Here is a 12,596-nt window from a genome sequence, read left to right as displayed (position 1 = left end):
GCCCCACCCCCCGCCTTCAGCAACATCCCCCTGCTTTCGCACCCCCCCCCCCCCCTTTCCACCTCCTACGACCAAAGTGGCGCCTATGTACGGCAGCCTTTTGCGTTGTGATGTTTGCTGGTAATCCGGTACATATTATAACAAATGTATATGTATTGTATAATATTGAAGTGTGCCTTTATTACTTCTCAAATTAGTAATAATGTGATTTAAATGCATTGTCCAATGCTGGCGCTGTTCAATGGCGACACGGTTTTGCTCTCCGACTCTGAGAGCGAACCAAGCAGAATTTCGCTCGTGATACTTGTACCATGAAGTGACAATAAAGTTTCTCTCAAATGGCTCAAACGTCCAATTGCTTTCGCGTGTATGTCCACGGATCCACCGCAGCCACAGTGGTTACTTTGCACCACAAAGAACACGGCTTGCATGAGTGAGTGAGGAGGGTATTATTGGCATGGCACAACAGCTCAAGGGCTACTATAATAAGACACAAGTTTGAGAAGCAGTGCTGTAGCTGACCCCCTGCTCTGAGCTGACCCCCTGCTCTGAGCTGACCCCCTGCTCTGAGCTGACCCCCTGCTCTGAGCTGCCCGTAGAGAGCAGGCGCTGGAAACAGCTTTCTGCTCTGAGCTGCCCGTAGAGAGCAGGCGCTGGAAACAGCTTTCTGCTCTGAGCTGCCCGTAGAGAGCAGGCGCTGGAAACAGCCTTCTCCTACGGGGATCAACAAACTATGAAGTATCACAAAGTATCCAGGGTGCAGCGTAAAGGTCGGAGTTATACTTCCTTGCCTCTGGTATGTTTTCACTGTCAAAAATGAAAATAACCACTTTAACTCCAAATTACTATGAAATGTTTAGAATATAGATCAGAAAAATGACTATATCACAATGACTGAGAAGGAAAAAAACAACGTCATTTAATGATTGTGAATAAATGACAGAATGTGATTTTTAACAACTCTATAAAAACATGGATGCACCCTCGTATCAAACTTGTATGTGTCTTCCCTATACGTGAATGGGCTCTGATGAGGTGTTGTCAGGCTAAGCACTGTACTGCCAGCTTTCTTCTTCACCATCAGAAGCTGCAGAGTACAGAAATCATCATGGGCAACCCAAACTGCTGCTGCAACAATGACGGCAACGGCAACCGTCATGTCTGCACCACCCAGTATTTCAGGGATGGCATTCCGTCAGAAAAACAACAGCAACAGTGCTAGAGAAGAAGAGAGGCAAAAGATAACAAGCTTCGCCGCCTGACAAATACCACAAACAACTTCTTTGGTCACTGGGGCAACTGGCCGACTGTATTGCCAGCAAGGAAGCCAGTGCCTGATTTAACTGTCATCCAGTATTGTCCCAAAGGGTTCTTTAGCTGCAGTCTCAGTCCCCCCTCCCTCTCTCTCTCTCTCTCTCTCTATATATATCACCTTCCATGTCTCTCCCCCTCCCTCTCTCTCTCTCTCTCTATATATCACCTTCCATGTCTCTCCCCCTCGCTCCCTCTTGATCACTGTCAGTCTTCCCTCCCCCGAGAGTCTCGGTGACCTCCGCTCATGTCAGCTGACTGACAACCGCTTCTGTGCAGAATGTCTCTGGGAGCCTTAAGCCAGTGTTCAGCCTGTGGCGAGCGCATGCTGAGACTAACGATGCAGACCAGTGCCGTTGGCGTCAGCCAAGCCTGTCAAATTCATATCTAATTCACTCACTCCAAGATGTCACAACCAAACGATAGATGAATGAAAGGGATAAGAAGGAATAAGATTTTTTTTTCGGTCTCTTTATAGTTTTCTTTTGTATCTGTTCATGTGCCTTGTTGTTTGCATGTCCCTAGATGGCGCTGCGGCGGCGGAGTCTGACGAGTCGGTGGTGGACCGCAGTTACGTAAAGAAGAAGCTGGAGCACGGGCTGACACGGATCTGGCAGGTCGGAGAGATCATACTTCTCGCTCACACGCACACACACACACACACACACACACACACACACACACACACACACACACACACACACACACACACACTTTCTCACACATTTTCTCGCTTCTTCTTATCTGTGGAATATCCCCCCTCTCTCCCTTTCTCTCTCACACATTCTCTCTCTCCCTCCCTCGACCTCTGTCTCACACTTTTTTCCACAGTTGTACTCTGGCCCCTGTATCTCTCTCTCTCCATCTCTCTGCTCTTAGTTTTTTCCCATCGTTCACTTTCTTTCACTGCCTCCCGCTCCGTTTCGGTGGTGTTCAATCAAAAGTTCTCTTCCCGTTAATAACTGTGCCACTTTCCTTTCTCACCCCAGGATGTCCAGTTGAAAGTGAAGGCCTATATCCTGGGGACGGACATGTCCAACTTCAAATACGACGATTTCATAGTGGTGCTGGATGTCATCAGCAGGTACTGTCTTGCTCAGGTGCTCAAGTCAGTTACTCCCTCACTGACCCACTTCCTGTAAGGGCGACAGGGACTTCGCCGCAGCCGCCCCCACCCTCTGGAACGCCCTCCCCAGCCATATCCGTCAGGCAGACACACTCTGTCATCCTTCAAAAAAGCCCTCGAAACCCACCTCTTTACCCTTGCTTTCAACCCATGAAGTACTTTTCTCTCTCACATTTCTTATTTCTTTATTTCTTCTCTATTAAAGTTGTTTTACTGTGTATTGTAAAGCGTCTTTGAGCACTAGGAAAAGCGGTATATAAATCTGATGTATTATAAACACGGCACGCGCACACACGCACGCGTGCGCCTCTACGACCCTATGTCCTACAAGAAACTTCTCATTGCCCCCCCCCCCCCTTATTCCTACACTCCTCCCTGCTGCCCTGTGTCTCCCTTTTTCTCACTCCCTCTCTTTCTCTTTCTCTCCCTCCGGCCCTCTCTGCCTAACGCCTTCATCACTCCCTCCCTCATCCTCCAACCCCGCGTCCCTCCAGGTTGATGCAGGTGGGCGAGGAGTTCTGTGGAAGTAAGTCCGAGGTGCTGCAGGAGTCCATCAAACGCCAGAGCGTCAACTACTTCAAAAACTACCACAGGTGAGAGAGCACCTCGCCGTGCCGTGTCCGCCTAATCTGCTGCATCTCTCCCATGTGGCCTCGTTTCCTTTCATTCACAAAGCCGATAGGATCAAGCCCTCCAGGAGGAGCTCTGGGCTGTGAAGCAAATTTGACGTGGTGGCCAAGCTCGGTATTGCATGTCACGTGACGCCCCGGACCCAGAAACAGATTTTCCCATACACATTATGATTAGGGGAAAGAACAATGGACATTTTTCTGGGTGTCACTCAAAGTCAAAAACGACTCTTTGAATTATCAAGTTTTAAATTATGGTTCCATTTTTTCATTAGAAGCTACCATGAGCCGTTTTCTGGAGCTCCCTCTCTCTCTATTCACCTTATGCAGCCCCGCCCACTTTACCCATTGTGTCACGACTTCGTGTTCAAAACGCCGACTGTTTTACCTGCTCAAACTAGTCTGACTCACCTGGTCAAACCTAGTCTGACTCACATTATGAGCCAGACTAGGTTTATGAGTCACAGGAAGTGTAAATACAATCGGAACAACTTCCGATTGTATTTACACTTCCTGTTACTCTCTCAAGCCAGTCTCTTCTGCATAAGGTGAATATGGCTCTGGCCAAGAAAAACACTACTGCGCAGACTCACTCGCTAGACCCAGTCAGCTTAGCATTGCTTCACAGAAAACTTCAAACGCAATTTCAAGACGTTGGCCTTGACGTTGAACTGTTTCCAGCGCAACCCTCCTAGGAGTAGACGTGTAATTATATGGTAACACTCACTGAGCTGGAAGTACAGTCATTTAAATCTTGATTACATACACTAACCCCCCGCTGATCGCATACATATGTATGTTCTCACAGTGACATCAGTGCATCATCAGACGTGATTTGCATTGATGGGTTTGGTGATGACCTGTCAAGTGTCTTTGGTACCCTGTTTCAACATCAGAATGCTAATCAGCTCCATCTCTGTAACGGAAAGGGTAAAGGAGGCAGACACGCAGACGGAGCGCTGTGCATACAAACTGAAAGACTGAGGTTATGGAGGGCGAGAGGGAAGACGGAAGAGCGAAGGAGATGAGATGCAATTGTAATTAAAACTGGGAATAAGAGGGCGTCCGGGTAGTGTAGCGGTAAATTCCCTGCCTACCAACACGAGGGTCGCAGGTTCGCGCCCCCGTGTTATACCTCCGGCTTGGTCAGGCGTCCATACAGACACGATTGCTGTGGGTGAGAAGGCGGATTAGGGGTATGTGTCCTGGTCGCTGCACTGGCGCCTCCTCTGGTCGGTCGGGGCGCCTGTTCGGGGCGGAAGGGAGCTGGTGGGAATAGCGTGATCCTCCGACGTGCTTGGTCCTGCCGGTGAAGCTCCCCGCTGACCGGTGCAAAGAAGCGGCTGGCAACTGTGCATGTGTCGGAGGAAGCATGGTGCTAGTCTACCGCTCTCCCCAGATCGGCAGAGGGTGGAGCAGCGACTGGGGCAGCAAGGGGGAAATTGGCCAAGGGATTAAGAATAAGAGATGTTGGAATGACAGACTCGCAGAGAGAGAGAGAGGCAGACTGCGACAGGAACAGGAAGAGGTGGACTGAGACATCGGCCTACTTGCCAGACCATCTGTGGTCAATTCAACCCAGCCCCTCCTCACCCATCCAACAATAATGTGAAGGCGCTTTGCCACGCTCTCTCCCTCTATTCATACACACACACACACACACACACACATCGCCACTGCTGGCCAGGAGGCTCCTGACACGTATCATTTTCACATTAAGCTTGATTCATTTGCGACCTGTGTGCCGTCCCCAAAAGAGATCACCCGTCAGCCAACTTTGACTGCCTGATGCCTCCATTTGTCTGGCGGCTGCCTGCAGTAACAGACTCAGTCAACAGGGGGGGTATTGTTGGCCGGCGGGTGCGAAGGACACAATGACCTTTTCCAGCTTTAAAAATGATAAAGATCTGAGAGCTGCACCATCGGACATTTTCTCAGTTTATTTTTCCCATCACGTTGTTACATACTCTCCTTTAATTCTTTGCATTTTAGGAAAATAGCTATAGGAAAACGGCACCAGAATTTGCCAAATGGGCCGTCTGAATAAAGTTGATTTTGATAGGATTTTGAAGTCGAGGACTGAAATTGCAATTTAGATCCCTGTATCATTTCTCCCCTGTCTCTCGCCTGTGTGGGCGACATTCTGTTATTCCCGCCGGCTTCAAACACCTGTAATTCCGGGACCCGTGTCGTGTGAACACTGCACTGACATTTCACAAAAAATGATCTGATATTGACCCAGCAAGCAAGCGTGTGTGTGTGTGTCGTGACTCCTAAGCTGTGATCAACGTTAACATGGAGTCATGGACACACACACCACACACACACACACACACACACACACACACACACACACACACACACACACACACACACACACACACACACACACACACACACACACACACAGAGACACTTGCACACACTTCTTCCCTGTCTCAGCAGCACATCAGTGACCTTTGCAGATTGCGTTTATGTCCACGCATTTAATCCAGACCCGGAGAACATCGGAGCATCTGGAAAGTAAATGGCAGGAGGTCATTAATCGACGGATGCTGACGTCTTGTCTTCGTTTTCACTTTCTTTGTTCCTGTCTTCCTGTCTCTTTCTTCTCCACCCACACCCGTTTGCCCGCTGTCTCCTCAACCCTGCAGGGCGCGATTGGAAGAACTGAGGATGTTCCTGGAAAATGAGACATGGGAACTCTGTCCGGTCAAGTCGAACTTCAACATCGCCCAGCTCCATGTGAGTAACATGGCACGTCGCTGAAGCCAGGCAGTTGTAGCAGAGCAGCATTCAATGGAAAGCAATCCCCCTACGCTGTCATTCATCCCTCACTGGCATTTGCATATGAATAATATGCATCACAGAGGTTCTGCTCAATGATTCCTGTGTGTGCTCGCGCGTGCGTGCAAGTGCATCAGTAAGGGGTACAGTAAAGTTGACATTCACATTATGAAATACCCTGTAGCTGTTCCAAAATAAAAACCACTGAGTGTCACAACCCACTGTAGACAGTCCACAACCATCTCTAAGATGTTGTGGTTGTCCTGTGATTGAATATTCAGCAGTGTTTCATAGATATGATTTCTATTCACATGGCGTTTTTGCTCCATGGGAAACTAATGATAATGATATTCCAACCAGTCCAATTAAATCTATTTGGAATTCAAAAACATGCCTTTTAATGATATAACACAGAATAATAATCATAGTAGTACTACTACTACTACTACTAATAATAATATTCAGCATCATCATTGTCTTCGTCATCATCATCATCAGGATAATAATTAGTATTCAGGGGAGACTACATTTGATTTGATGGGGGCCGGTAATGGACCTGGATGGATAGGTGGGCAGTGGCCCAAAAAAGGTTGACAACCACTGGTATTCAGTGTAACCAACTCTGAAAAGAGATCGTTCTGTTTACAGTCTGTTCAACTCACTTCATAATACAACAGAGAAATTATAACAGAAAAGAAAGAAATGTCAGAAAGATGAATGGAGTTAATTCAAAGTTCCTCTTTTTTTCCTTTCACTTTGAGGTGAGTCACTGAGTTTGTGAGAACCAATCTGTTTTGGCTGCATCCCTGTCTTGCTTGAGCACATTTAGCCACAAACACACTTTCCAAACAATCTTCACAATAAACCCACTGGCATGAGCATTTTGCATGCCTCTATTAGATTATGCTAATTAGCTGATGTAATGGCTTTTACAGAATGATTAAAGTTTTGCTTTTTTTGCATCCCGAAAGGTGCAAAAAATGGTTACAGACATCCGCTCAAGGTTTTGTTGGGACAGCAGCATTGATATTTGATGCTGCTTAATTTTTCTTTTCAATATTGTCATTTTTGGTTGATTAAATTCCGAAATCCTGCAAGCAGCACCCAGTATTTTTTGGGAACACAGGTTTTAGCAAGAATACACAGAGTGTTTGAATAAAACTAATAAATATACAGTACAAATATACACAAGCATTTCCTTATATGAACTATGATGGCACTTCAAGCTATTCACCAGAAGCTGTTGCCCTTCCCAGACGTTAAATAGGGTCCATTTGAAATGCATTATTTTCTGTTCTAGACCTTAGAGAACATTTCTCCATAGATGAATCATACAGCTAGAGAGGGCTGATCGTTGAAAGACAGCGCTCTCATCTCATTCTTAAAGGTTAATGACTCAGAAAAGGCAGCAAACAAAACAGGGAGGCAGGAATGGTAAATGCTGCATTTATATAATACTTCCCTTTGATCCAAAGCGCTTTACAACACGTCTACTTTCACCCATTCACACAATGATAAATGGACTGCATTATATACCTGTATAGCGCTTTTATCTCGAGCCTTTTGTCATGCTATTTAGAAACATTCTCTGCATGTGGTTTGGTTGCCTCAGCTGTGGGCCAAGTTATTTCAGGTTTCATTTGGACCCAAACATCTGCTGTAGTCAGGGATTCCGTTAGCCGGTAATTGCCGGCTTTTAGCCGGTATTTGTTGCAGTGGGCCGGCAAATTAAAAGGTCGCCGGCTCAAGTAGCCGGTTGGAAATGCCAAATAAATAAATCCATTATATAAAATAGCCCAATATTGTGTGACCAGTGATGTTGCCATAAGCTACAACTTGAAGGAACACTCTGCCCATTTTCAACCAGCTTTGTATCATTAGAACATCAGTAGTATATCAGAAAACTGTAAACGGTTTTGAAATCTGTCATTTAATTTGACAGTTATTGAGTGTTAAAGTGTGGACCAGTGACTAAATCAAATTAATAACTCATTAACTCAGATCAACTCTCAATAACTGTCAAACTAGATGAATGATGAATAGTTTGACAGTTATTGAGAGTTGATTTGAGTTAATGAGTTATTAATTTGAGTTAGTGTGGACCAGTGATGTCACTGGTCCACACTTTAACACTCAATAACTGTCAAATTAAATGACAGACTTCAAAACCGTTTACAGTTTTCTGATATACTACTGATGTTCTAATGATACAAAGCTGGTTGAAAATGGGCGGAGTGTTCCTTTAAATATAGACTTAAATATTATATATTTTTGCCCCGCTGTTATGTTGAGTGGTTGGGGGGGGGGGAAGAAAAAATACAGCAGACGTTCCATGCGCACCCTGCAGCTGTGTAGCATCCCGCACCCGACAGGCCTCGCAGCCGACAGCGCTCCAGCTTGACACAAGAGACCGAAATGTCAACGCAGACATCCCTCGACCAGTTCTTTTTATGTAACGATGGTCCAGAACAAGATCCAACCAGCCATGAGAAGCTGCCACAGTGAGGAAAAGTTGGGTTGATAAGAATCGCAAGTTGGCTTTGAGTTTGCACATGTAGCGGAGCGCTGATCATGAAGAAACTGCCGCAGGCGAGGCGTATTGCGAGAATTCTCGCAGCGACAGAAGTCATCTGCAGGTTGTAAAGCTTATTATTATGTCCATTAATTTAGCCACTAATGTCAACATAATTTCAGCATAAATAACCTACTAGAACCTCAATTTATTTGTCATGGAGTATTTAATGGGCAGCTTTCATTTATTTGTCTGAACGACTCATCTCAAAGCTCACAACATGCAACAAGGGATTTCGTTCTCAGATGTAGGCTACAGGTAACACAAGGATAATATTCTTACCTTTTCCCTTCAGTTTAAAGTAAAGCAAATATTATCATGTTGTGAAGTAGGCTATAAGTCCGTTCTGAAAGCGAGTTGGATGCCCGCGTGTCAACCAGCTGCAGTCCCTCGTCATCATCGTTGTCAATATAGACCGCTTCAGAAAATATTAGGGATGTCACGATACCAAAATTATGAGTTCGATACCGATACCTGCCTAAGTATCTCGATACCGATACTGAAACGATACCACGGCAAAAAACTAAAACATCAGGAAAAGTATTGGAATAAATAGAGGGGACAAAACATGGAACTTAAAACTTATTTTATTGATTTAACAAGGTAATGCACAGCCATGTAGTCATTTTACTACATGCTGGTAGTACTGCCACCACGTGTGGCGCTGAACATGCTAGAACTTTTATTATCTAGTGTAAAATTAACATAATCTCTCCTGTAAACATATTTTAAAGGAATGTCAACCGTTTAAACTTATAAATAATATAAATAAAATATATTTTCACACAGCTGCTACACTATTATAGCTATTTGTTTTATCCAAAAAAAAGTACTCTGTACTTGCAGCTCCTAAGCTTCATTAACATGAAGTGCCTGATTTATGGTTAATCTAGTAATATATATTATTTTCACACAAATGTAGGCTATTGAAATGTAGGCTTATTATGTGGTGTATTCCCAGCCTCCCCCCCCCCCCATACGTGTAGGCTAGGTGTTTTTTACAATGAATTCGTATATCATTAATAATTGGGATTATTGTAAATATTAGGATAGGTGAGATCAGATGACTGCTTACCATGTAAAAGCTTTAATAACACTGGCATTGAGGACCATAGTGTTATTAAATATTGTACATGGTATGCAGTCATCTGATGTCCCCTCCCCTAAACGTTACATGTCATGACTTTCTCCTTGGCAGAGATCTGTGCTCCAGCACATTGCCTCGTGTTTCACTGTAAACGAGTAGGCTATTGTGACAAGCGAACTTTTTCAGTGAAACAAGTTCGCTTGTCACACAATACTCGTTGGACTTATTTGAGGGCATGTATGTTTATCGTTCACGTTCGCTAACCTGTCGGTCTTTAAACTCTTTGAACAGGTCGGGGTGCCTGTCGGCAAGATGTTTAGCCAGGTTCGATGTGTTTGATCCTTTCGCTTGCGTCACGTTGAAGCACCTTTTACACACTGGTTTGGATGTGTCCACGGGCTTGCCTTCGCTGTCGGCAACGTAAGCAAAATATTTCCATATTTCGCTTCGTGCATCTGCTTTTTCTACAAGCGTTGGTCGGCTTGCAAGACTAGAAGAAGCCGCTGCCATTTTCGCTGCGTCTGTCCTGTGTGTCGGGGTGCTGTAGTGAGGACTGAACGACTGTGGCCAGAGAGCGAGCAGAGAGGGAAGAGAGGAAAGTCGACACGCCCCCACATGAAGCAGACAGAGTCAGAGACGAGCTTTTTTTCACTTTTCACGAGTCACCATTGGTTCAAGGCAAGGCTGTGTTGCCTTCACGTGAGGTGGGAGACAGGCTCTCAACTGTAATGCCGCTGTGTCTCTCTCCTCCGCTAACAAACACCACGGTCGCACACTGACGCAACCCATGACATTTTTTTAAGTATCGGTACTAAATTAACGTGGTATAGTATCCTTTTTAACGGCAGGGAACCGCGGTACCATACTAATACCGGTATACCGTGCAACCCTAGAAAATATAGGCTATAAAGTTTGACTGACTGCACGTCTCATCTCTGGCTTGTTGCAGGTAGGCAACTTCTTAATTTAGATTATCTTTCAAGTTATTTTATTTCACGTTCTTGGATGCAAAGAGACATTTAATGTAGGCCCGCCAGTGTCTTTCTTTAGGCTTAACGGGAATATATGGCAAACTCAGTTCACAAAGCTTGTGACGAGTTCATTCACTATAATAAAATACGTTTGTTGGACGATTGGATAATAGCTTTTGTTTTTTGTGTTTTATTGTTTAATCTTAATGGGTCTGCAAACCCGAACCAAATTAATTAATTAAATAAGGAGCGGTGTGCGTGCAGCTTGCACTTGCAAGCGCAGACCGCAGTGAATAGTTAGAAAATCAAAAAATGATTTAAAATTAAGATTTCGTTTGCTAAAAATTATACAATAATATGTTATGTATTTAAGAAATGATTAGCAAAAAGTGAATCTTAAGTCCTGACCTCAACCATCGTGTTAGGTTCTTGTGCACAAATAGCCAGATGTTATTGTCTACACTGTCATCAGTACTAGCCTAATTCAAAATTGCATCTGTTAATTATCACCAGAACATTTTATACATTGACTTTGTATTATGATTAATTGCATATTAACTTCCTAGCCTATGTGCAGCACCTTTTAGCAAATCTTTCACCCCCTTGAATCTCCACTTGTTTTCCTGTGTGCCTCATATATTGACTATGCCAAACATTAGACCACATCTGTTCCCCCTCTAAAGCACCGCTGCAACTTTCCCTTCGATGGTTTTGTCTCATTGCGGATCTTTGGTGTAAACGGCCCTTAAGTGTCCCTCGGTCCTCTCTTTCCTGATCCAGGAGTTTAAGTTCATGGGCCAGTGTCGCTCCCCATCCGTCTCGCCCAGCAGACAGGCCATGTCCTCAGCCGGCCCCGCCCAGGAGGAGCGGTCTCTCTTCCAGCAGTACCACCAGGAGGGAAACCCCTTTGAGATGCACATCGAGCACAAGGAGGAGGAGACAGAGGATGTGCTGGCCTCTAACGGGGTAGGTGCCAAGGGGAGGCGTTTGCAAACACAGATGGCACGCACACGAGAAAACAATTGTTCTGCACTGCATATTGATTTGGAATTAGTTGTATCAGTGTTATGCATTGGCCAGTCTGAAAGACTGGAAAAACATTGTTGTTTTTTATTTCCCCCCTTTTTTCACAATATTGGTCATGGCCAATTACTCCTGTCCCCATGTCTAAGCGGTCCCGGTCGTTGTTCCACCTCCTCTGGCGTTCGAGGGAGGGTGTAGACTCTCACATGCACCTTCCACATGTGGAGACGCCAGCCGTTTTTTTACACCTGAGAGCGAGGAGTTTCACCGGGAGGCCATAGCGTGTGCGGAGGAACCATAGACCGTATAATAAATATGGATGTATGGCTACCGTGACGTCACCCATTGGTTTTTGGACTCCCGTTTTGAAGCCTCGAGGTTGACATTTTCACAGTTGCCATCTTGGTTATTTGGGGCCGGAAGTTATGTAATTTTGGACAAGAAACAGCCGCAACACGTCCTGCTATTGGTCCGTGATCGGCGAGCTACACGATCATTGGACAGGTGACCTGTCGATCACACCCCCAAAACATAGCCTGCTTTATCGTCTGTTTTACTTGAAATGGGACCATAATTTACAGACTTGAAACTAGCAATTGAGACCATAAACTCATTAGGAAAGTCGGGGTCATTTTCCCATTGACTTATACAATCTGACTTCTTTTTGCTTTCTTCCGCATTGGCTTCATGAATGGAGCTACATTACGAGCTACCCCCTTGGGACGAACACGTTATCCCTCCAGTTGCTCTCCCCTCTGAACAGGCGCCCCAATCGACCAGACAAGGCGCCACCCTACCCTTGCCCAGCTTCCTACACGCGGACACGGCCACTTCGCTTTTTTCACAGCAGCCATTTTGTGTCTCAAAGGCAGGAAGTAACAGGTGCAACCAAAACCTTGGACACTGGCACTGGAACACCTACAGTACATGGATTGGAAGTTGGAAACTCTCATTAATGTTTTGCTTGCACATGTTACTTCCTGCCTTGTAGACATAAAATGGCTGCTGTGAAAAAGGTCAATAGTGTCTATAGGAACGCCCAACCAAGCCAGAGGCATCAACGGGGGCATGAACCTGCGGCCCTCCTGTT

The 12,596-nt window shown here is 45.3% G+C and overlaps 1 protein-coding gene across 2 annotated transcripts in view; it reads left to right on the top strand.

The window, feature by feature from the left end:
- The window catches only part of vps50 (VPS50 subunit of EARP/GARPII complex), a 174,763-nt gene that overhangs the window by 87,384 nt on the left and 74,783 nt on the right, over window positions 1–12,596 (top strand). For both annotated transcript variants that reach the window (XM_083645564.1, XM_083645563.1), the window contains exons 14-18: window positions 1,837–1,928; window positions 2,301–2,395; window positions 2,932–3,030; window positions 5,721–5,811; window positions 11,264–11,449. In XM_083645564.1, coding sequence (XP_083501690.1) covers window positions 1,837–1,928; window positions 2,301–2,395; window positions 2,932–3,030; window positions 5,721–5,811; window positions 11,264–11,449 — 563 coding nt within the window. The remainder of the gene's footprint in view (window positions 1–1,836; window positions 1,929–2,300; window positions 2,396–2,931; window positions 3,031–5,720; window positions 5,812–11,263; window positions 11,450–12,596) is intronic.

This window comes from Poromitra crassiceps (genome assembly GCF_964638095.1).
Source record: "Poromitra crassiceps genome assembly, chromosome: 11".
NCBI classification, from domain to species: Eukaryota; Metazoa; Chordata; class Actinopteri; order Beryciformes; family Melamphaidae; genus Poromitra; species Poromitra crassiceps.
Note: the sequence above shows the minus strand (reverse complement) of the source record. Positions and strands in the feature narration are given on the sequence as shown.